Source organism: Ascaphus truei, chromosome 11 (assembly GCF_040206685.1).
Source record: "Ascaphus truei isolate aAscTru1 chromosome 11, aAscTru1.hap1, whole genome shotgun sequence".
NCBI lineage: Eukaryota > Metazoa > Chordata > Amphibia > Anura > Ascaphidae > Ascaphus > Ascaphus truei.
This window is the reverse complement of record NC_134493.1, coordinates 55,535,972-55,560,823: the sequence shown is the minus strand read 5'-3', so window position 1 is coordinate 55,560,823 and position 24,852 is coordinate 55,535,972. Positions and strand designations below refer to the sequence as shown.

Here is a 24,852-nt window from a genome sequence, read left to right as displayed (position 1 = left end):
AGGTGTATATCAGTACCTGCACAGGGAGAGGTATATATCAGTACCTGCACAGGGAGAGGTATATATCAGTACCTGCACAGGGAGAGGTGTATATCAGTACCTGCACAGGGAGAGGTGTATATCAGTACCTGCACAGGGAGAGGTATATATCAGTACCGCACAGGGAGAGGTATATATCAGTACCTGCACAGGGAGAGGTATATATCAGTACCGCACAGGGAGAGGTATATATCAGTACCTGCACAGGGAGAGGTGTATATCAGTACCTGCACAGGGAGAGGTGTATATCAGTACTGCACAGGGAGAGGTGTATATCAGTACTGCACAGGGATCACGAGCGGAGAGAGAGGGAGAGAAGATTTTTCTACCAGATCTCATTATTTAAACCTGAATTATTTATTGCTGTTTAGAGATCCGTTGATTTTATTTATTTTTTGCTTAGGATTCCAACGAGAGCACAAAGTACGCAAATGAACGCACAACGCAGCGCACTGCCCAGGAACACACAGGTGTGTCAAAATAGAAAAAACATTTATTGTCTATCGCACATGACAAACAGGGAGGTGTGAACCCTCCAACGCGTTTCACACAGCACGGTGCATTATCCAGGAGTACTCCTTGCATTCGTTTGCATACTTTTTGCTCTCGTTGGCACTGAATCAGCGGCTGGACTCGCCCCCCAGCGGGCATCAGCGGCTGGACGCGCCCCCAGCGGGTATCAGCGGCTGGACGCGCCCCCCAGCGGGTATCAGCGGCTGGACGCGCCCCCCAGCGGGCTATCAGCGGCTGGACGCGCCCCCCAGCGGGTATCAGCGGCTGGACGTGCCCCCAGCGGGCTCTAGGAGTGGGTAAGACTTTTGAAAGACTTATTCTCACTTTATATATCGTCATCACTACAATATTTGGCGAGTGGTGGACTTTATTATACGGTTATCTCCAACGAGGTGCAGCGAAGCGAGTACTACATCACGTTTTCTGTTTCCTTCAGGGGGTTTAGGTCTCGGTGAATTGATTCCCTCACTCAGTATTATACCCACAGTATGAGCCACATCTGTATCTATTATTCACGAATACCAGATTATATTCCAGGGCTGCTGGGGCGCCCATTACCCGTCTATACTGAATTGCTTAGGATCCCAGCACATTTTCCCGTACAAACACATGACTATGTAATGTATGTGTATACGTTTGTGGGTGTGTGTCTGTATATACGTATATAATGCACACATTATTTAGCCATTTATATATAATTACTAGTTATTGCACCATTACAAAAGAAACAAATATATATAAATTATATTTTTTTTTTCATTGTGCGATTGGTCATTTTCACTCATTGCAACTGAATCTGCACCCGCCACGTGTGGCACAATTACCGGCACAGGGTCGATAGCGGTGACGGACACCAGGGCTCCGTGGCGCAGCTCCGTGAAGCGCTCCACGCCGGGTTTGTCCAAGTGCAGGAGGATCTTGGCGAGCTCCACGCTGACCTGCGGGACAGGTATCACGTGAGAAGCGCGGCCTTACTACAGTCACGTGGCACATCAACCGCCGTGAAAACGTGGTCAGGAGCTCGGACAACCCCCGCTACCGCTTTCCAGGGAAGAGAGCAGCCGGACTACACGGTATTAATCTGCTCTCTGCCTGCTATAGCTTGCCAAGCATCTCACCATGAGCCATTCCACCCCCACTGCAGAGCATCGCTACCCCGCCCTCACAATCACCCTACTATCCGGGGTTCCTGCAGGAGCTCTCTCCGTACCTCTTTGGTGGCCGCAGTGTTCGCCCGGATCAGGGTCCCCAGCGACTCCATTGTCACCTCGACCCTGTCCATGTCTTCTGATGACACCAGCACTGGGGAAATGTGAGCGAGAGAGAGAGAGAGAGAGAGAGAGAGAGAGAGAGAGAGAGAGAAGGTCCGTATGGCCTCATCCTACTAACTGGCCAAGACGACCAACAGGAGATGCAAAGGGCAATCAAAGGGCAATAAGGCTTGGATACCCCTGTGACATCAGGCTGCACAAGTCATTGGTCCCGGCAGGATGGGACCAAGTGCAGTAAAAAGTTACAATGTATTGCCCGCACGTCACACACAGAGACCTCCGACGCGTTTCTCACCCTTCGGTGCTTTCTCCAGGGAGCGCTCCGGTTCAGAGACCTTCCTCCCCCCGCTATATCCACCCCCTACCATATCCACCCCCTACCTGTATTTTTGGTGCACATGGTTATGGTGCTCTGTATGATTGTTTCCGTGCCAGCCTGTGCCGTGCCAGCCTGTGCCGTGCCAGCCTGTGCCGTGCCAGCCTGTGCCGTGCCAGCCTGTGCCAGCCTGTGCCAGCCTGTGCTGTGCCGTGCCAGCCTGTGCCGTGCCAGCCTGTGCCAGCCTGTGCCGTGCCAGCCTGTGCCGTGCCAGCCTGTGCCGTGCCAGCCTGTGCCGTGCCAGCCTGTGCCGTGCCAGCCTGTGCCAGCCTGTGCCGTGCCAGCCTGTGCCGTGCCAGCCTGTGCCGTGTCCCTAACACTCTGATCGAACATTGATTGACTTTATGCGGTTTACATACATTGTTTCCCTTCTGTGACCCTGGAGCATCACACGCGGGATATGTTCCCAATTTCTACTCGTACACCCTTGTTGACCCCCCGGGGATCCTATAAGGGAGCGTATGGGTAAGGGATACGTAGACCCCCGTCTCACCGTCCATGCTGTCCCGGATATACGCTGGGGGTTTGCCCTTCCTCATTTCGGTGTCTGTGCTCATATCGTAGGGAAGCAGGTCATCGTCACTGTCACAGAGAGGGGTGGGGGGCCGGTTACACACCGCACAGGGGTCTCACAGGGTGCAATCCCCACAGAGAGGGGTGGGGGGCCGGTTACACACCGCACAGGGGTCTCACAGGGTGCAATCCCCACAGAGAGGGGTGGGGGACCGGTTACACACCGCACAGGGGTCTCACAGGGTGCAATCCCCACAGAGAGGGGTGGGGGACCGGTAACACACCGCACAGGGGTCTCACAGGGTGCAATCCCCACAGAGAGGGGTGGGGGGCCGGTTACACACCGCACAGGGGTCTCACAGGGTGCAATCCCCACAGAGAGGGGTGGGGGACCGGTTACACACCGCACAGGGGTCTCACAGGGTGCAATCCCCACAGAGAGGGGTGGGGGACCGGTTACACACCGCACAGGGGTCTCACAGGGTGCAATCCCCACAGAGAGGGGTGGGGGACCGGTTACACACCGCACAGGGGTCTCACAGGGTGCAATCCCCACAGAGAGGGGTGGGGGACCGGTTACACACCGCACAGGGGTCTCACAGGGTGCAATCCCCACAGAGAGGGGTGGGGGACCGGTTACACACCGCACAGGGGTCTCACAGGGTGCAATCCCCACAGAGAGGGGTGGGGGACCGGTTACACACCGCACAGGGGTCTCACAGGGTGCAATCCCCACAGAGAGGGGTGGGGGGCCGGTTACACACCGCACAGGGGTCTCACAGGGTGCAATCCCCACAGAGAGGGGTGGGGGGCCGGTTACACACCGCACAGGGGTCTCACAGGGTGCAATCCCCACAGAGAGGGGTGGGGGACCGGTTACACACCGCACAGGGGTCTCACAGGGTGCAATCCCCACAGAGAGGGGTGGGGGACCGGTTACACACCGCACAGGGGTCTCACAGGGTGCAATCCCCACAGAGAGGGGTGGGGGGCCGGTTACACACCGCACAGGGGTCTCACAGGGTGCAATCCCCACAGAGAGGGGTGGGGGGCCGGTTACACACCGCACAGGGGTCTCATAGGGTGCAATCCCCACAGAGAGGTGTGGGGGGCCGGTTACACACCGCACAGGGGTCTCACAGGGTGCAATCCCCACAGAGAGGGGTGGGGGACCAGTTACACTCCGCACACTCACAGGGTGCAATCCCCACAGAGAGGGGTGGGGGACCGGTTACACACCGCACAGGGGTCTCACAGGGTGCAATCCCCACAGAGAGGGGTGGGGGACCGGTAACACACCGCACAGGGGTCTCACAGGGTGCAATCCCCACAGAGAGGGGTGGGGGACCGGTAACACACCGCACAGGGGTCTCACAGGGTGCAATCCCCACAGAGAGGGGTGGGGGACCGGTAACACACCGCACAGGGGTCTCACAGGGTGCAATCCCCACAGAGAGGGGTGCAATCCCCCTCACTGAGCGCACACGCTACACGGCTCTGTATACACATACACTGCTCTGTATACACATGCAATGCTCTATAAACACATACACTGCTCTATATACACATGCAATGCTCTATAAACACATACACTGCTCTATATACACATGCAATGCTCTGTATACACATACACTGCTCTATATACACATACACTGCTCTGTATACACATGCAATGCTCTATATACACGTACACTGCCCTATATACACGTGCACTGCCCTATATACACGTGCACCGCCCTATATACACGTGCACCGCCCTATATACACGTGCACCGCTCTATATACACGTGCACCGCTCTATATACACGTACACCGCTCTATATACACGTACACCGCTCTATATACACGTACACCGCCCTATATACACGTACACCGCCCTATATACACGTACACCGCCCTATATACACGTACACCGCCCTATATACACGTACACCGCCCTATATACACGTACACCGCCCTATATACACGTACACCGCCCTATATACACGTACACCGCCCTATATACACGTACACCGCCCTATATACACGTACACCGCCCTATATACACGTACACCGCTCTATATACACACACACAGTAGATCAGTTCTGCGCTGCTATTCCCGTACTATTGCCCTCTCCCAAAGCCGTCTCACTAACCCTTCACGCAGCAATCTGTGACGCTTCATTTTGTTGGGGGGGGGATTGGTGTCACATTAGTGGCTATGGAGGGGTTTCACTGGGATCAGCCACGTTGCACCCTGTAAAAAGGTGGCCAAATACCCCGGTTGCCGCTAAATTAACTCTTACATCTCCCAGACAAGAACACTTTTCCTGGGAGAACAACGAGGCCAGCTCCCTCTGCTATTCCTATACTAAATCACTGCACATAATCCCACAGCTCCCTCTGCTATTCCTATATTAATCGCTGCACATAATCCCACAGCTCCCTCTGCTATTCCTATATTAATCGCTGCACATAATCCCACAGCTCCCTCTGCTATTCCTATACTAATCACTGCACATAATCCCACAGCTCCCTCTGCTATTCCTATACTACTCGCTGCACATAATCCCACAGCTCCCTCTGCTATTCCTATACTAATCACTGCACATAATCCCACAGCTCCCTCTGCTATTCCTATATTAATCGCTGCACATAATCCCACAGCTCCCTCTGCTATTCCTATACTAATCACTGCACATAATCCCACAGCTCCCTCTGCTATTCCTATACTAATCGCTGCACATAATCCCACAGCTCCCTCTGCTATTCCTATACTAATCACTGCACATAATCCCACAGCTCCCTCTGCTATTCCTATACTAATCGCTGCACATAATCCCACAGCTCCCTCTGCTATTCCTATACTAATCGCTGCACATAATCCCACAGCTCCCTCTGCTATTCCTATACTAATCACTGCACATAATCCCACAGCTCCCTCTGCTATTCCTATACTAATCACTGCACATAATCCCACAGCTCCCTCTGCTATTCCTATACTAATCGCTGCACATAATCCCACAGCTCCCTCTGCTATTCCTATACTAATCGCTGCACATAATCCCACAGCTTCCTCTGCTATTCCTATACTAATCGCTGCACATAATCCCACAGCTCCCTCTGCTATTCCTATACTACTCGCTGCACATAATCCCACAGCTCCCTCTGCTATTCCTATACTAATCGCTGCACATAATCCCACAGCTCCCTCTGCTATTCCTATACAAATCACTGCACATAATCCCATAGTTTCCTCTGCTATTCCTATACTAATCACTGCACATAATCCCACAGCTCCCTCTGCTATTCCTATACTACTCGCTGCACATAATCCCACAGCTCCCTCTGCTATTCCTATACTAATCACTGCACATAATCCCACAGCTCCCTCTGCTATTCCTATACTAATCACTGCACATAATCCCACAGCTCCCTCTGCTATTCCTATACTAATCGCTGCACATAATCCCACAGCTCCCTCTGCTATTCCTATACTAATCGCTGCACATAATCCCACAGTTTCCTCTGCTAATCGCTGCACATAATCCCACAATTCCCTCTGCTATTCCTATACTAATCACTGCACATAATCCCACAGCTCCCTCTGCTATTCCTATACTAATCACTGCACATAATCCCACAGCTCCCTCTGCTATTCCTATACTAATCGCTGCACATAATCCCACAGCTCCCTCTGCTATTCCTATACTAATCGCTGCACATAATCCCACAGCTCCTCTGCTATTCCTATACTAATCGCTGCACATAATCCCACAGCTCCCTCTGCTATTCCTATACTAATCGCTGCACATAATCCCACAGCTCCCTCTGCTATTCCTATATTAATCACTGCACATAATCCCACAGCTCCCTCTGCTATTCCTATATTAATCACTGCACATAATCCCACAGCTCCCTCTGCTATTCCTATACTAATCACTGCACATAATCCCACAGCTCCCTCTGCTATTCCTATACTAATCACTGCACATAATCCCACAGCTCCTATTCCTATACTAATCGCTGCACATAATCCCACAGCTCCCTCTGCTATTCCTATACTAATCGCTGCACATAATCCCACAGCTCCCTCTGCTATTCCTATACTAATCGCTGCACATAACCAGAAAGCTCCCTCTGCTATTCCTATACTAATCGCTGCACATAATCCCACAGCTCCCTCTGCTATTCCTATACTAATCGCTGCACATAATCCCACAGCTCCCTCTGCTATTCCTATACTAATCGCTGCACATAATCCCATAGCTCCCTCTGCTATTCCTATACTAATCGCTGCACATAATCCCACAGCTCCCTCTGCTATTCCTATACTAATCACTGCACATAATCCCACAGCTCCCTCTGCTATTCCTATACTAATCACTGCACATAATCCCACAGCTCCCTCTGCTATTCCTATACTAAATCACTGCACATAATCCCACAGCTCCCTCTGCTATTCCTATACTAAATCACTGCACATAATCCCACAGATCCCTCTGCTATTCCTATACTAAATCACAGCTCCCTCTGTATTCCTATACTAATCACTGCACATAATCCCACAACTTCCTCTGCTATTCCTATACTAAATCACTGCACATAATCCCACAGCTCCCTCTGCTATTCCTATACTAATCGCTGCACATAATCCCACAGCTCCCTCTGCTATTCCTATACTAAATCACAGCTCCCTCTGCTATTCCTATACTAATCACTGCACATAATCCCACAACTTCCTCTGCTATTCCTATACTAAATCACTGCACATAATCCCACAGCTCCCTCTGCTATTCCTATACTAATCGCTGCACATAATCCCACAGCTCCCTCTGCTATTCCTATACTAATCGCTGCACATTATCCCACAGCTCCCTCTGCTATTCCTATACTAATCGCTGCACATAATCCCACAGCTCCCTCTGCTATTCCTATACTAATCACTGCACATAATCCCACAGCTCCCTCTGCTATTCCTATACTAATCACTGCACATAATCCCACAGCTCCCTCTGCTATTCCTATACTAATCGCTGCACATAATCCCACAGCTCCCTCTGCTATTCCTATACTAAATCACTGCACATAATCCCACAGCTCCCTCTGCTATTCCTATACTAAATCACTGCACATAATCCCACAGCTCCCTCTGCTATTCCTATACTAATCGCTGCACATAATCCCACAGCTCCCTCTGCTATTCCTATACTAATCGCTGCACATAATCCCACAGCTCCCTCTGCTATTCCTATACTAATCGCTGCACATAATCCCACAGCTCCCTCTGCTATTCCTATACTAATCGCTGCACATTATCCCACAGCTCCCTCTGCTATTCCTATACTAATCGCTGCACATTATCCCACAGCTCCCTCTGCTATTCCTATACTAATCGCTGCACATAATCCCACAGCTCCCTCTGCTATTCCTATACTAATCGCTGCACATAATCCCACAGCTCCCTCTGCTATTCCTATACTAATCACTGCACATAATCCCACAGCTCCCTCTGCTATTCCTATACTAATCACTGCACATAATCCCATAGCTCCCTCTGCTATTCCTATACTAATCACTGCACATAATCCCACAGCTCCCTCTGCTATTCCTATACTAAATCACTGCACATAAATAATCCCACAGCTCCCTCTGCTATTCCTATACTAATCACTGCACATAATCCCACAGCTCCCTCTGCTATTCCTATACTAATCACTGCACATAATCCCACAGCTCCTTCTGCTATTCCTATACTAATCGCTGCACATAATCCCACAGCTCCCTCTGCTATTCCTATACTAAATCACTGCACATAATCCCACAGCTCCCTCTGCTATTCCTATACTAATCGCTGCACATAATCCCACAGCTCCCTCTGCTATTCCTATACTAATCGCTGCACATAATCCCACAGCTTCCTCTGCTATTCCTATACTAATCGCGGCACATAATCCCACAGCTCCCTCTGCTATTCCTATACTAATCGCTGCACAATCCCACAGCTCCCTCTGCTATTCCTATACTAATCGCTGCACATAATCCCACAGCTCCCTCTGCTATTCCTATACTAATCACTGCACATTATCCCACAGCTCCCTCTGCTATTCCTATACTAATCGCTGCACATAATCCCACAGCTCCCTCTGCTATTCCTATACTAATCGCTGCACATAATCCCACAGCTCCCTCTGCTATTCCTATACTAATCGCTGCACATAATCCCACAGCTCCCTCTGCTATTCCTATACTAATCGCTGCACATAATCCCATAGTTCCCTCTGCTATTCCTATACTAATCGCTGCACATAATCCCATAGTTCCTCTGCTATTCCTATACTAATCGCTGCACATAATCCCACAGCTCCCTCTGCTATTCCTATACTAAATCACTGCACATAATCCCATAGTTCCTCTGCTATTCCTATACTAATCGCTGCACATAATCCCACAGCTTCCTCTGCTATTCCTATACTAAATCACTGCACATAATCCCACAGCTCCCTCTGCTATTCCTATACTAATCACTGCACATAATCCCACAGCTCCCTCTGCTATTCCTATACTAATCACTGCACATAATCCCACAGCTTCCTCTGCTATTCCTATACTAATCGCTGCACATAATCCCACAGCTCCCTCTGCTATTCCTATACTAAATCACTGCACATAATCCCACAGCTCCCTCTGCTATTCCTATACTAATCGCTGCACATAATCCCACAGCTCCCTCTGCTATTCCTATACTAATCGCTGCACATAATCCCACAGCTCGCTCTGCTATTCCTATACTAATCACTGCACATAATCCCACAGCTCCCTCTGCTATTCCTATACTAATCACTGCACATAATCCCACAGCTCCCTCTGCTATTCCTATACTAATCACTGCACATAATCCCACAGCTCCCTCTGCTATTCCTATACTAATCGCTGCACATAATCCCACAGCTCCCTCTGCTATTCCTATACTAAATCACTGCACATAATCCCACAGCTCCCTCTGCTATTCCTATACTAATCGCTGCACATAATCCCACAGCTCCCTCTGCTATTCCTATACTAATCGCTGCACATAATCCCACAGCACGCTCTGCTATTCCTATACTAATCGCTGCACATAATCCCACAGCTCCCTCTGCTATTCCTATACTAATCGCTGCACATAATCCCACAGCTCCCTCTGCTATTCCTATACTAATCGCTGCACATAATCCCACAGCTCCCTCTGCTATTCCTATACTAATCGCTGCACATAATCCCACAACTCCCTCTGCTATTCCTATACTACTCGCTGCACATAATCCCATAGTTTCCTCTGCTATTCCTATACTAATCGCTGCACATAATCCCACAGCTCCCTCTGCTATTCCTATACTAATCGCTGCACATAATCCCACAGCTCCCTCTGCTATTCCTATACTAATCGCTGCACATAATCCCACAGCTCCCTCTGCTATTCCTATACTACTCGCTGCACATAATCCCACAGCTCCCTCTGCTATTCCTATACTACTCGCTGCACATAATCCCACAGCTCCCTCTGCTATTCCTATACTAATCGCTGCACATAATCCCACAGCTCCCTCTGCTATTCCTATACTAATCGCTGCACATAATCCCACAGCTCCCTCTGCTATTCCTATACTAATCGCTGCACATAATCCCACAGCTCCCTCTGCTATTCCTATACTAATCGCTGCACATAATCCCACAGCTCCCTCTGCTATTCCTATACTAATCGCTGCACATAATCCCACAGCTCCCTCTGCTATTCCTATACTAATCGCTGCACATAATCCCACAGCTCCCTCTGCTATTCCTATACTAATCGCTGCACATAATCCCACAGCTCCCTCTGCTATTCCTATACTAATCGCTGCACATAATCCCACAGCTCCCTCTGCTATTCCTATACTAATCGCTGCACATAATCCCACAGCTCCCTCTGCTATTCCTATACTAATCACTGCACATAATCCCACAGCTCCCTCTGCTATTCCTATACTAATCACTGCACATAATCCCACAGCTCCCTCTGCTATTCCTATACTAATCGCTGCACATAATCCCACAGCTCCCTCTGCTATTCCTATACTAATCGCTGCACATTATCCCACAGCTCCCTCTGCTATTCCTATACTAATCGCTGCACATAATCCCACAGCTCCCTCTGCTATTCCTATACTAATCACTGCACATAATCCCACAGCTCCCTCTGCTATTCCTATACTAATCGCTGCACATAATCCCACAGCTCCCTCTGCTATTCCTATACTAATCGCTGCACATAATCCCACAGCTCCCTCTGCTATTCCTATACTAATCGCTGCACATAATCCCACAGCTCCCTCTGCTATTCCTATACTAATCGCTGCACATAATCCCACAGCTCCCTCTGCTATTCCTATACTAATCACTGCACATAATCCCACAGCTCCCTCTGCTATTCCTATACTAATCACTGCACATAATCCCACAGCTCCCTCTGCTATTCCTATACTAATCGCTGCACATAATCCCACAGCTCGCTCTGCTATTCTGTACTCACTAACCCAGTCATTTCACTGCAGTGCCTTATTGCTGCAGCGCACTCTGCTATACCTGTATGTGCACAGCTCTAGCTTCACTTCTACCCTCCTCACACCCCTCTCTGCCCCTGCGCAGCATCGCCCTGCGCAGCATCGCCCTGCGCAGCATCGCCCTGCGCAGGGGCACACATGGGGGTGTCTGGGCCGCTCTGCGTCACCCACCTGTCCAGTTCAGAGTCAGATCCGGGCTCCCCCTCCGGCCCGGGCGCTGGTTTTGAGGCTGTATCTTCTGCATCTTGGGATGAGGGGCTGCGAGAGGAACACAAGAGGCTGTCAGGGTGACGTCCCGCCTCCCCACAGCTATCTGTCACTCACACAGAGTCACTACAGCTATCTGTCACTCACACTGAGTCACTACAGCTATCTGTCACTCACACTGAGTCACTACAGCTATCTGTCACTCACACTGAGTCACTACAGCTATCTGTCACTCACACAGAGTCACTACAGCTATCTGTCACTCACACTGAGTCACTACAGCTATCTGTCACTCACACTGAGTCACTACAGCTATCTGTCACTCACACTGAGTCACTACAGCTATCTGTCACTCACACTGAGTCACTACAGCTATCTCTCACTCACACGGAGGCTAACATACTGCCCAAACATGGAGTCACTACAGCCATCACTCATCATGTACATGGAGCCCGGGACAGGGCCTCTCACGCGGCCGCACAGCTATCTGCCACTCCCGCGGCCGCACAGCTATCTGCCACTGCAGTTGGTGGCCGCCGTGGTCTCTTGCTGGGTTTCCCCGCTTACCTCGCTGCCGGCATCTTCTCCCGTTCCAAGGGGTCCGCTACAGACAGGCACGGAGGGGTCAGCAGGGACTTCAACTCTCTGCTCTCCTCGTCCTCTTCATACTGCGGGAAAGGGCCCGATTTGTGTTATCGTGATGCACTGCAGGAGTTGGGTTACCACCCCGTAACTCCATGCTTAGGAGCCACAGACCCCACCCTTTAAAGTGACATTATGGGAAGGTAGCCCAACTCATGTAGTGCTTTATTAGTGTTCACCCAGTCCTAAGTGCCCTGCAGCATTGTGGGGTGCTAGCCTAACTCCTGCAGCGCCTTCCTGACATACAGGAGTAAGCAGTGATAGCCAAACTCCTGCAGCGCCTTCCTGACATACAGGAGTAAGCAGTGATAGCCTAACTCCTGCAGCGCCTTCCTGACATACAGGAGTAAGCAGTGATAGCCTAACTCCTGCAGCGCCCTATTGGCATAAAAATGGATTACCTGAATCTTCAGCTGAACTCTTTTGTGCTTAATCTGTCACCCAGACAAAGGGTCACAGAATACTCCTCCCCTGTCTATGCTCGGGACAGAATACTCCTCCCCTGTCTATGCTCGGGACAGAATACTCCTCCCCTGTCTATGCTCGGGACAGAATACTCCTCTCCTGTCTATGCTCGGGACAGAATACTCCTCCCCTGTCTATGCTCGGGACAGAATACTCCTTCCCTTTCTATGCTCGGGACAGAATACTCCTCCCCTGTCTATGCTCGGGACACAATACTCCTTCCCTTTCTATGCTCGGGACAGAATACTCCTTCCCTTTCTATGCTCGGGACAGAATACTCCTCCCCTGTCTATGCTCGGGACAGAATACTCCTCCCCTGTCTATGCTCGGGACAGAATACTCCTCCCCTGTCTATGCTCGGGACAGAATACTCCTCCCCTGTCTATGCTCGGGACACAATACTCCTTCCCTTTCTATGCTCGGGACAGAATACTCCTTCCCTTTCTATGCTCGGGACAGAATACTCCTCCCCTGTCTATGCTCGGGACAGAATACTCCTTCCCTGTCTATGCTCGGGACAGAATACTCCTTCCCTTTCTATGCTCGGGACAGAATACTCCTTCCCTTTCTATGCTCGGGACACAATACTCCTTCCCTTTCTATGCTCGGGACAGAATACTCCTTCCCTTTCTATGCTCGGGACAGAATACTCCTTCCCTTTCTATGCTCGGGACAGAATACTCCTTCCCTTTCTATGCTCGGGACACAATACTCCTTCCCTTTCTATGCTCGGGACAGAATACTCCTCCCCTTTCTATGCTCGGGACAGAATACTCCTTCCCTTTCTATGCTCGGGACAGAATACTCCTACCCTTTCTATGCTCGGGACAGAATACTCCTTCCCTTTCTATGCTCGGGACAGAATACTCCTTCCCTTTCTATGCTCGGGACAGAATACTCCTTCCCTTTCTATGCTCGGGACAGAATACTCCTCCCCTTTCTATGCTCGGGACAGAATACTCCTTCCCTTTCTATGCTCGGGACAGAATACTCCTTCCCTTTCTATGCTCGGGACAGAATACTCCTTCCCTTTCTATGCTCGGGACAGAATACTCCTTCCCTTTCTATGCTCGGGACAGAATACTCCTACCCTTTCTATGCTCGGGACAGAATACTCCTTCCCTTTCTATGCTCGGGACAGAATACTCCTTCCCTTTCTATGCTCGGGACAGAATACTCCTACCCTTTCTATGCTCGGGACAGAATACTCCTTCCCTTTCTATGCTCGGGACAGAATACTCCTTCCCTTTCTATGCTCGGGACAGAATACTCCTTCCCTTTCTATGCTCGGGACACAATACTCCTTCCCTTTCTATGCTCGGGACAGAATACTCCTTCCCTTTCTATGCTCGGGACAGAATACTCCTTCCCTTTCTATGCTCGGGACAGAATACTCCTTCCCTTTCTATGCTCGGGACACAATACTCCTTCCCTTTCTATGCTCGGGACAGAATACTCCTCCCCTTTCTATGCTCGGGACAGAATACTCCTTCCCTTTCTATGCTCGGGACAGAATACTCCTACCCTTTCTATGCTCGGGACAGAATACTCCTTCCCTTTCTATGCTCGGGACAGAATACTCCTTCCCTTTCTATGCTCGGGACAGAATACTCCTTCCCTTTCTATGCTCGGGACAGAATACTCCTCCCCTTTCTATGCTCGGGACAGAATACTCCTTCCCTTTCTATGCTCGGGACAGAATACTCCTTCCCTTTCTATGCTCGGGACAGAATACTCCTTCCCTTTCTATGCTCGGGACAGAATACTCCTTCCCTTTCTATGCTCGGGACAGAATACTCCTACCCTTTCTATGCTCGGGACAGAATACTCCTTCCCTTTCTATGCTCGGGACAGAATACTCCTTCCCTTTCTATGCTCGGGACAGAATACTCCTACCCTTTCTATGCTCGGGACAGAATACTCCTTCCCTTTCTATGCTCGGGACAGAATACTCCTACCCTTTCTATGCTCGGGACAGAATACTCCTCCCCTTTCTATGCTCGGGACAGAATACTCCTCCCCTTTCTATGCTTGGGACAGAATACTCCTTCCCTTTCTATGCTCGGGACAGAATACTCCTACCCTTTCTATGCTCGGGACAGAATACTCCTCCCCTTTCTATGCTTGGGACAGAATACTCCTTCCCTTTCTATGCTTGGGACAGAATACTCCTACCCTTTCTATGCTCGGGACAGAATACTCCTTCCCTTTCTATGCTCGGGACAGAATACTCCTTCCCTTTCTATGCTCGGGACAGAATACTCCTTCCCTTTCTATGCTTGGGAGTAGTAATGATGCTCTCGGTAGTAACAGTTATTGGCGTGTGCATGTGCTATGTGGGACTGAACCTGAACCTGGTGTGATACTTATACTGAAGCTCCCTCTGGTGGCCGGAGCTTAGATTGCGCCCGAGCGGAAGCGGAGACTCTGGGTCTGAATGATGGGGACCGTGGGCAGCACCTGGAAAGTGAGAACGGGCGCCTCGGGGCCGACATGGCGGCTCAAACACTCAGCGACCACCATCCCGAGGCGTCTGACGGTGGGGAGGGAGCTGTCCAGGTAACAGCGAGTGCCAGCGGTGAGAGCAGTGAGCAGGTCTGGGAGAGACACAGAGGGTCAGTATGTGGGTGTAGGAGAGAGAGATAGGGAGGGAGAAACACAGAGAGGGAGAGACACAGAGGGTCAGTATGTGGGTGTAGGAGAGAGAGATAGGGAGGGAGAAACACAGAGAGGGAGAGACACAGAGGGTCAGTATGTGGGTGTAGGAGAGAGAGATAGGGAGGGAGAAACACAGAGAGGGAGAGACACAGAGGGTCAGTATGTGGGTGTAGGAGAGAGAGATAGGGAGGGAGAAACACAGAGAGGGAGAGACACAGAGGGTCAGTATGTGGGTGTAGGAGAGATAGGGAGGGAGAGACACAGAGAGGGAGAGACACAGAGGGTCAGTATGTGTGTGTAGGAGAGAGAGATAGGGAGGGAGGGACACAGAGAGGGCGAGTGTGTGCGAGTGTGAGAGAGATAGGGAGGGAGGGAGATAGGGAGGGAGGGAGAGAGGGCGAGTGTGTGCCAGTGTGAGAGAGATAGGGAGGGAGACAGAGAGGGAGAGTGTGTGTGTGTGTGTGTCAAAGAGAGAGAGAAGAGGGGGAGAGAGAGGGGGGAGTGACAGAAAGAGAGAGTGTGGGTGAGAGAGACAGAGACACAGAGAGTGTGTGTGAGAGAGACACGAGGGGGAGAGACAGAAAGAGAGGGAGTGTGTGTTGTGTTGTGTGTGTGAGTGTGTGAGTGTGTGAGTGTGTGAGTGTGTGTTGCATGTGAGAGAAAGAGGTGGGGAGAAAGGAAGATAAGAAATGGAATGGAGAGACATGGACAGAGAAAGTGGGGGAGTGGAACAGAAGAAAATGGAGAGAAAAAGAGAAAAAATAGAGAATGCGAGACTTCAACGCACGCGCACACACACGCGCGCACACGCGCACGCACACACACACGCGCACGCACACACACACACGCGCACGCACACACACACACGCACACGCGCACGCACACACGCACGCACACACACGCACGCGCACACACGCACGCGCACACGCGCACGCACACGCACACACACACACGCACACACACGCACGCACACACACGCACGCGCACACACGCGCACACACACACACACGCGCACGCACACACACGCACGCGCACACACGCGCACGCACACGCACGCACGCACACACACACACACACGCACGGTCAGACACGGACACGCGCACACACACGGACACGCGCACACGCGCACACGCACGGACACACACGCACGCAGTGTTCCCATCCCCTCCCTCCTCCCACTCTCACCCTGCCTGCAAGTCTCCATCTCCTGCCGGGTGAGGAGGCCCAGGCAGATAAGGACAGCCCGGCACATGTGCAGGAGCTGGGGGTGATGGGAGTGTCTGACCGCGCTCCCCGATGACCAGACCTCCAGGAGCTCCCGTAGGACCTATCACAGAGACGGCAGACAACGCGCTATATCCTCTCACGACAACCCAACTTCTACTACACAACCCGCACCCCGGCACCAGCATGGTGCCCATACAGTATACGTCCCCTATATTACACCTCCCTGAAATCATACCTTCATTATAAGGCTTTATACTACTTCATAGTCATTTGCAATCAATATTGCAGTGCTCTGATAAGGATAGTATTCCTATAACCCCTCCCCTAACGGCTCCCTATAACCCCTCCCCTAACGGCTCCCTATAACCCCTCCCCTAACTGCTCCCTATAACCCCTCCCCTAACTGCTCCCTATAACCCCTCCCCTAACTGCTCCCTATAACCCCTCCCCTAACTGCTCCCTATAACCCCTCCCCTAACTGCTCCATATAACCCCTCCCCTAACTGCTCCCTATAACCCCTCCCCTAACTGCTCCCTATAACCCCTCCCCTAACTGCTCCCTATAACCCCTCCCCTAACTGCTCCCTATAACCCCTCCCCTAACTGCTCCATATAACCCCTACCCTAACTGCTCCCTATAACCCCTCCCCTAACTGCTCCCTATAACCCCTCCCCTAACTGCACCTAAAACCCCTCCCCTAACTGCTCCCTATAACCCCTCCCCTAACTGCTCCATATAACCCCTACCCTAACTGCTCCATATAACCCCTCCCTAACTGCTCCCTATAACCCCTACCCTAACTGCTCCATATAACCCCTCCCCTAAGTGCTCCCTATAACCCCTCCCCTAACTGCACCTAAAACCCCTCCCCTAACTGCTCCCTATAACCCCTCCCCTAACTGCACCTAAAACCCCTTCCCTAACTGCACCTAAAACCCCTCCCCTAACTGCTCCCTATAACCCCTCCCCTAACTGCTCCATATAACCCCTCCCCTAACTGCTACATATAACCCCTCCCCTAACTGCTCCATATAACCCCTCCCCTAACTGCTCCATATAACCCCTCCCCTAACTGCTCCATATAACCCCTCCCCTAACTGCTCCCTATAACCCCTCCCCTAACTGCTCCATATAACCCCTCCCCTAACTGCTCCCTATAACCCCTCCCCTAACTGCTCCCTATAACCCCTCCCCTAACTGCTCCATATAACCCCTCCCCTAACTGCTCCCTATAACCGCTCCCCTAACTGCTCCCTGTAACTCCTATAATCTCTGCCTATAACCCCTCTAACTGCATTGTAGGTCCCAGTGGCAGCAAAAGGGTTAATATATGGCTTTACTTTGACCAGTAAGTGCCGGCGACTGGGGTCCAAAGAGAGGTATCCCAGAATGCTCTGCTGCCCCTCCACCTGGAATAGAGACAGAACCATGTCAGTCCCGTCACAGCAGTAATACCCGTCACTGTCTGCTAAAGAGGTGTAGTGGTTAAGGGTTTAACATAGAAGCTTGTGGGTAAAATACCAGCCAGAGTCCTCTCTAAGCGAGGCCTAATAACGCCTAATAACGCAGATAGTTCCCTACGATAAACACCTGGGGGAGATTTAATCACCGGTAACTAGGCCGGAAATACGTTTATTTTGATGCATCGCTATTTTCTTCCCGAGTTTGCATCAGATGTTAGAAAGCGTTTCCTGCGGCGACATTAGCCGGAGATGTTGGCACGACCGCGCGAGTTTGTTTTGACGAAGTTGAGACATTAGGGGGTCTGGCATAACAACATAACAGCATTTAGGATGAAGCCATTTTGTGTGAATATTTCAATCCGCCATCTTGTCTTGTCTTTGTGAGTCTAATTTCTGTGTTTCATTTCTGTATAAACAAATGTGTGAAGCAGAGGAATGGAATTTTTGCTCCTAGCTAAATTTATTGACTCTTCCTCATCCAATCAGCTTCAAATTGAAAGTGTAAACAGGCTAAAAGTTATGAGAACCCATGAGATAAGTTTAGTTTCTTGCAGTAGAATTTATTCTCATAACATATTGCTAGGCGACAGAATAGGCACATCCCATTTAACCCCAGAATGGTTTCTAGCTGACAGGTAGTTATACAATATTGTTATGTATTACAAAATGACATCAACTTTAATATTGTTATGTATTACAAAATGAGGTAATGTTTAGTGACGTGCAAGCCCCCCCATAAAGGGGTGGAGCTTTAGGATTTAGGGTATAAATATATGGCATATCGTGTTATTATTTAGAGAGCTTTTGTTTTGAAGCTGTCTCCGTTGTGCACTTGACTTGAATAAATTCACGTGTTATTCTGTTTCAAAATAACCTCACACTGTGTTTTTTATTTACGCTTTCCACAGATGGCGCATTCCGAAGTAGGGACTCAATATCATCGGAATCGAGCACCCGGATGAATCACTCCTCCATCACTCAAATCTGAGCTCACATATGAATCAAGGTAAGGCTACCTGCATTTTTTAGACAAACAGCCTGATTAAATTGTTTTGAGTGGTGCGTGGAGCTGATTTTTGAACGGTGTCTTATCTGATGTGACGAGTAAGAATCCCTAGCAGTTTCACGTGAATTTATTATTCTCTGTTCCTGTATTCATTTTAAAGTGTAAGAGTTGTTAAGAGTTGTTAGGGGCTAAGGTAAGAGTCCCGTTAAAGGTTTTGGTGTTTTGGTGATGAAAGTGAGTGTTTTTGTGCTTAAAGGGATTGTTTTCAGACCGTCCTGGGTTGTGATAAATATTTTTGTTGTCTGAGCAGGACGGGTCCCTGATTGTACATTTTCTCTGTTTTGTCATTTACTTACCAAGTGAGTTATTCATGGAGATCTGGTTAGAAAGTCTTATCTGTATCCATGTTATAAAAGTATAAGGTTTATCAGGACTGGGTTGGACCCGCTGAAGTGATTCAAGTTTTTCTTTGGTATAGTTATGGTGAGAAAATGTGATTGGGGAACAGTCTCGTGACAGGTCCTTATCTGCATATTTACACTATTCAGAACAATAACATGCCAAAAGAGTTGTACGTAATCAGCTTGCGTTGATTATTGTAACGCTAAATTGTACAGGTCAATTAACAGTTGATTGCTGTAGCCGAAGTATTGTACAGGTCAATTAAATTTGATTTCTGTAACCGAAGAAGTATTGTACAGGTCAATTAAATTTGATTTCTGTAACAGGGGAATAATGGGAAACCAAAAATTCTCAAAGGATTGTGTGTCTGCAGACGAAAATAATAAAGAATGAATACAGAGAACGAAAAGAGACAATATAAATATTTTGTTGGCCAGTGAATGGCACTGTTTTTGTTTGTACTATTATCAACTAATTGCGCAGATGTTTAAATGAAAGAGGGGTCTTTTTCTGTGGGATTGATAGGCTCAGGGAGCGCCGTCTCGTGTGTTTTTGAATCCCACAGGGAAACATACCTTACGTTAATATGGGTCAAAAGAATTATGTTGAGGGACAGAAGGGTCCCGCTGTATTAATTTTTACCATTGCCAGGACAGAAGTTAATATAATAACAAGTGAAAAAGAAAGTGAATAGGAAAGAAATAGCAAGTGAATTTGCCGATAGATAATTAAGGCATATGTGGTATTGAGAAAGTAGATATTGAGGGTTATTTTTATGACAGGTTTATATGCAGAAATTGGGATACAATTAGAGACTGTGTGTATATTGTTTGGAAGGGACAGAAAGTGTTATAAGTGTAAAAAGGTAGGACATGTTGCCAGTAATTGCAGAGCAGCCCTAAGAGAGAGAGTAGAAGAAAAAGAATGGAATTGAAAAGATTTGTTCGTACTGGCCACACGAATAGGTCTTTTGAACCAGAAAATATTCTTTTTCCTTCTGTTCTAATGGCAACTAGAAAGAGAATAAAAGCAGGTTATTTATATGAGAAGCTGATTCGCTGTGTAGGAGAGAAGTTTGTGTCTATGTTCTTTGGGTGTCTGTATTGTGTGTGTTCTGTATTGTGTGTAACCAGTAAAAACACATGGAATATTTTGTGTTTAAAAATATGGGTAAAAGCTCATAAGCATTGTTTGAAGTATATATTGTATTGTATGTTTTCATGTATAGAACGCCATTAATAGGCTCAGCGCTTCACAGGAGTGGTGCATGTCGTAATCATATAGTTATCAAATGGTAAAGGTAAGAGGTCATAGAATAAGTGATCCAGACATAAAAGTAAAAGTTGAGCAAAGAGAAGTCACTGCTCTGAGGAGCTTACAATCTACTTGGTAGGTAGGGAGAGCATACAGAAACAGTAGGACTTGATTAGAAGCCAGGAGAGGAATTTCAGGAGGGGAAACGCAGAATCAGAGTTTAAAGAGTAGAGTGATTCTCGCAGCAGCGTTTGGGATAGATAGTAGGGAAGACAGGTGAAAGTCAAGAAGCTGGGATAGCAGGGGATTACAGTAATCAAGAGGGGAGATAATGAGGGTCTGAATCAGAGTTTTTAATAGTTGAGCAACAGAGGAACAGGTGTATCTTTGTGATATTGTGGAAGAAAAAGCGACAGTTATAGAAATGTTTTGAATGAAAGAGGAGAATATGAGAGAGGAGTTGGGAGTGACCCCTAAGCAGCGTGCTTAAGCTACTGGATGGAAGATTCAAGAGTAATGTGGAAGGAGATAATAGGGTCAGGTTTGGGAGGAAGTATGAGGAACTCTGTTTTTGCCATGTTAAATTTAAGGCGAAAGAGGGTCTTCCAGGATGAGATAACAGAGAGACATTCAGAAACTTAGGTTTGTATGGCAGGTGTAAGGTCAAGGGTTGAAAAGTAAATGAGGGTGTTGTCAGCATAGTGGTGATATTTAAACCTAAGAGATGTTATTAGGTCACCTAGAGAGAGTGTGTACAGAGAAAAGAGAAGAGTGTAGTCCACAGAGGCAAATGCTTCAGAGAGGTGGAGTTATAGGAGCAGAGTGTAATAACCTCTGTCTTGGGCAGCATATAGGTCATGAGTTATTTTAGTGAGAATTGTCTCCGTGGAGGGAGCAGTGCAGAAGTCAGATTGTAGAGGGTTAAGGAGAGAATGGGTGTGAGAAAATGGAGCAAACAGGAGAATGCAAGACAAGTTCAGTAGTTAGAAAGAGAGGTAGGGTCAAGCTTGCTATTTTTGAGTCATGGTATAACTATTACATGTTTGAAGGAGAATGGAAATGTAGCAGATTAGAGGGAGAAGACTAGATCAACAGTGATGGTGACACTCTTTTGAGACAGTGGAAAAAGAGTCAAGGAAAGCAGGTAGAGAGTTGGAAGCAAAGTAGGATAGGAGGAAGAAGAGGTAATGTTCTGGTGTATGGATTCAACCTCTTTCTTAAAAATAGTCAGCAAAAGTCCTGGGGTGAGATGAAGGAAGAATTTGTGTGGGGTAGACTTATGAGTGTTGATTAATGGAAAGAAATAGGTTTGTGTAGCTTGAGAAAGGACAGAATTGCAACAGGATAGCATAAATTTGTAGTGAATTAAATCAGTGAAACTATGAAAGTTCATACAGAAGGCATTAAAGAGAACTGAGTGGAGGGAGATAGCATGAGCGTGTGGCGTTATTTGTGTGTTAAGAAGTTATATGAACCTCAGCTATATAATAGCCCGTTGCTTAATTTTTGAAAGGTCATATTTTTTATTTTTTTGAGAGGCCATATTTTTATTTTTGAAAGGTCATATTTTTATTTTTGAGAGGCCATATTTTTATTTTTGAGAGGCCATACATTTTTTCGGTTTTATTGCTGTGTAGAGAGCTCCATTTTTAACTTTGAGCTGAAGTTTCAATCCAGTAATTAATATTTAGAAGACGGAGAAACTGTTTTGTTATCTGTTTTGCACTTTCAAGGTCTTTTTTGGCGAAACGCCCGGGCTGGCAAATTGCCCAAGATAAACAAGCTCTGAAATTTTTCTCTGAGTCTCTTTAAAAAAAAAAATAATGCTGACCGTGTGCTCAGCACTGTGCAAAGAGATTATATAAAGCAAGACATTAGTGTGAAGTCTTATACAAAATCATTTGTCTATTAACTGAATATGTGATATATTTTATAACTTTTAACCATTTATTTTTCCATAGGTGTACAATTTTATTATAAGCAGTAGTTATTGTTAAAATATTTGTAGAATGTTTTGCCAAAGTGGTGCATTGGGAGTCACCTCTCATTTTTGGATATGTTCTAGGTATAGAGTTAAAGGACAGGTGATATATAATGGCAAATACAGTTACATAAGTGAGCAGAGTATATATTATATGCAAGGCATTTCACATTTTAGCAGAATAGTTACAATGGGGTGTTTGGGGTGGAGGCCTGACTGGAATTGGCTAGGGGTATTTGTCTTAGTATAGTAATTGTTTAATTGGGAGTGAACACATTTTTGTCCATGACTTTGGATAGTAGTGTATTGCAATGTATGACTTTATATATATAGCGTCAAAAATGTTCTCAGCACTTCATAAAGAATACAGTAGAGGGAATTATGATAGAATAGTAAGTGCAGCAAAATCAGACAATAGGAAAGGAAATCCCTGCCCTTAAGAGCTTACAATCTAAGGTTTAAGGGAAATTTACAGAGATAGCAGGTGAGGGAATAAGTGCTGTAGATGGCAGTGCTTGGCCACAATGGGTGTGGTAGGAGTGACTGTGTGTGAAATAATAGCCATGAGTGCAGGCTATTGGGATGTTTAATTTGTGGGGCAAGTTTTAAGGTTAGTTAGTATTTTATGAAAAGGTTGATACCATTTGCATCGGAGGAGATGATAGTGAGGCATGAATGAGAGCAAGTGTGTATTGGGAGAAGAGATATTGGTCTGTAGTTTGAGACAGTGTTTTTGTCCCCACTTTTGAAGATTGGGACAGCTCTGGTAGTTTTCCAGGTCTTAGGGATATGGCCTGTAGACAGGATAGAGTTGATTATGGAAGCAATTGGTTTGACAATGACTGAGGCCCAAAGCCTTAGGAACTTAGATTGTAGTACAGTAAAGTCCACATTAGCTGCTTAGTTTTAAATATGAGGAGCATTAATAGGAGATACCTCTGTCTATATGCGGATGTTAAGACAGTAGTAAACACATTGATACAAGAATTTGTTCCTAGGTATAAATTATCTCCCTATGAGACACTTATGGGATGACTTATGACTATCAGTAGTTCAAAGGAACAAATTAAGGACCATCTATTGGTAATAAAACAATTAATAAGTATTGTATGCCACTAATATATTTTTTGAGTCTCTCTAGGCATAAGGTATGATAAAAGTGCACCTACACGAGACGGAGTTAAAGGTAAAGTAGTTCCTAAACAAGCATGCTCTTCATCCCAGATGAAAGGGCCTGTACTAACCACCAATACAGCAATTAAAGTGGCAGAGTTCTTTCCCTGGACCCAAAGTACAGTAAAGCTCATTCCAGCTCCACCAAAGACCAAAGTCATCTAAAGCACAGCCGCATCAAGTTAACGTTTTGACGAGACATAAACTTTGACCGTTAACCAACGAGGAAAATAAGATACCAGGCAGAGGCCTGGTCTTATCAGGAACATTTCATTTTTTCAAAGACTCAAAACATTCTATTTTTTAGAGACTCAATATTCCTGATTTCTATCAGAACATTTCATTTTTCAGAGACTCAATATTTTTATTCTTTAGAGTGTGTTTAAGTTAGAAATTTAAGGTGTATGTAGAAATGAGCCTTGATGGGAGGATTGGTTTCCTGGAAGCGTGGCTTGTGAAAGCTCTTGTATGTGTTTTGGCAGTACTCATCACTCTCTATGTATGTGTCATATGCAGCAAAACTTTGATCCAGAAGTGTGTTGCACCTCCACCGAGAGGAGGGGGTCACCCAGGGGGTGTGTCAGCCACAAGGAAAGGATCATAAGTCAGCCATGTTGACCATCGCAGACATTGTCTGTTCTGATATTCAGAGTGAATGATGTATACAATGCGTGCAGGGGTGAGGATCATGCATTTCGCTTCCACAGATACCAAACCCCTTCAATTCTCAGTAATAGCTGAAAGTATATGATGATAGAGATAGATGCAATTTCCTTTATCTAGCAACTGCATATCCAAAGAAAGGTTGCTTGCATAAAATAAGGTTTTTAGTATTATGTGTATAATTTCTGTATTTTCCCATTTTTAAGGGAACCTCTTTAAAGGGTGTATCACACACTAGGAACAAGAATCAATTTATGGGTCAAGTGTCTCCACCAACCAATGAAACCTGTGTAAAAATGTATGTTCAGTCAGATAACAATTTACAGGAAGGATGTGGCCTTAATTTTGCAGTTTTTAATTTCATCATTAAACCAAGAACAGGTTTAGATCAGGCTTATGGCCTTACAAAATAGAATGGTTTTAGATTATATTTTAG

The 24,852-nt window shown here is 47.4% G+C and overlaps 1 protein-coding gene and 1 long non-coding RNA gene across 5 annotated transcripts in view; one reads left to right on the top strand and one right to left on the bottom strand.

The window, feature by feature from the left end:
* TELO2 (telomere maintenance 2) overlaps window positions 1-24,852 on the bottom strand; it is a 68,308-nt gene that overhangs the window by 31,235 nt on the left and 12,221 nt on the right. For all 4 annotated transcript variants that reach the window (XR_012787451.1, XM_075566439.1, XM_075566440.1 and 1 more), the window contains 8 exons: window positions 17,815-17,883; window positions 16,432-16,573; window positions 15,049-15,185; window positions 12,049-12,149; window positions 11,446-11,532; window positions 2,693-2,781; window positions 1,763-1,854; window positions 1,377-1,490 (listed from right to left, as the gene is read on the bottom strand). Coding sequence is in view for 3 of the 4 variants with exons in the window: in XM_075566439.1 (XP_075422554.1) it covers window positions 1,377-1,490; window positions 1,763-1,854; window positions 2,693-2,781; window positions 11,446-11,532; window positions 12,049-12,149; window positions 15,049-15,185; window positions 16,432-16,573; window positions 17,815-17,883 (831 nt within the window). In the remaining variant the exon portion in view is untranslated. The remainder of the gene's footprint in view (window positions 1-1,376; window positions 1,491-1,762; window positions 1,855-2,692; window positions 2,782-11,445; window positions 11,533-12,048; window positions 12,150-15,048; window positions 15,186-16,431; window positions 16,574-17,814; window positions 17,884-24,852) is intronic.
* Window positions 18,127-24,477, top strand: LOC142463550 (uncharacterized). Its single transcript, XR_012787452.1, has 2 exons — window positions 18,127-18,943; window positions 23,722-24,477. It is a non-coding gene; the product is annotated as an uncharacterized LOC142463550 (long non-coding RNA).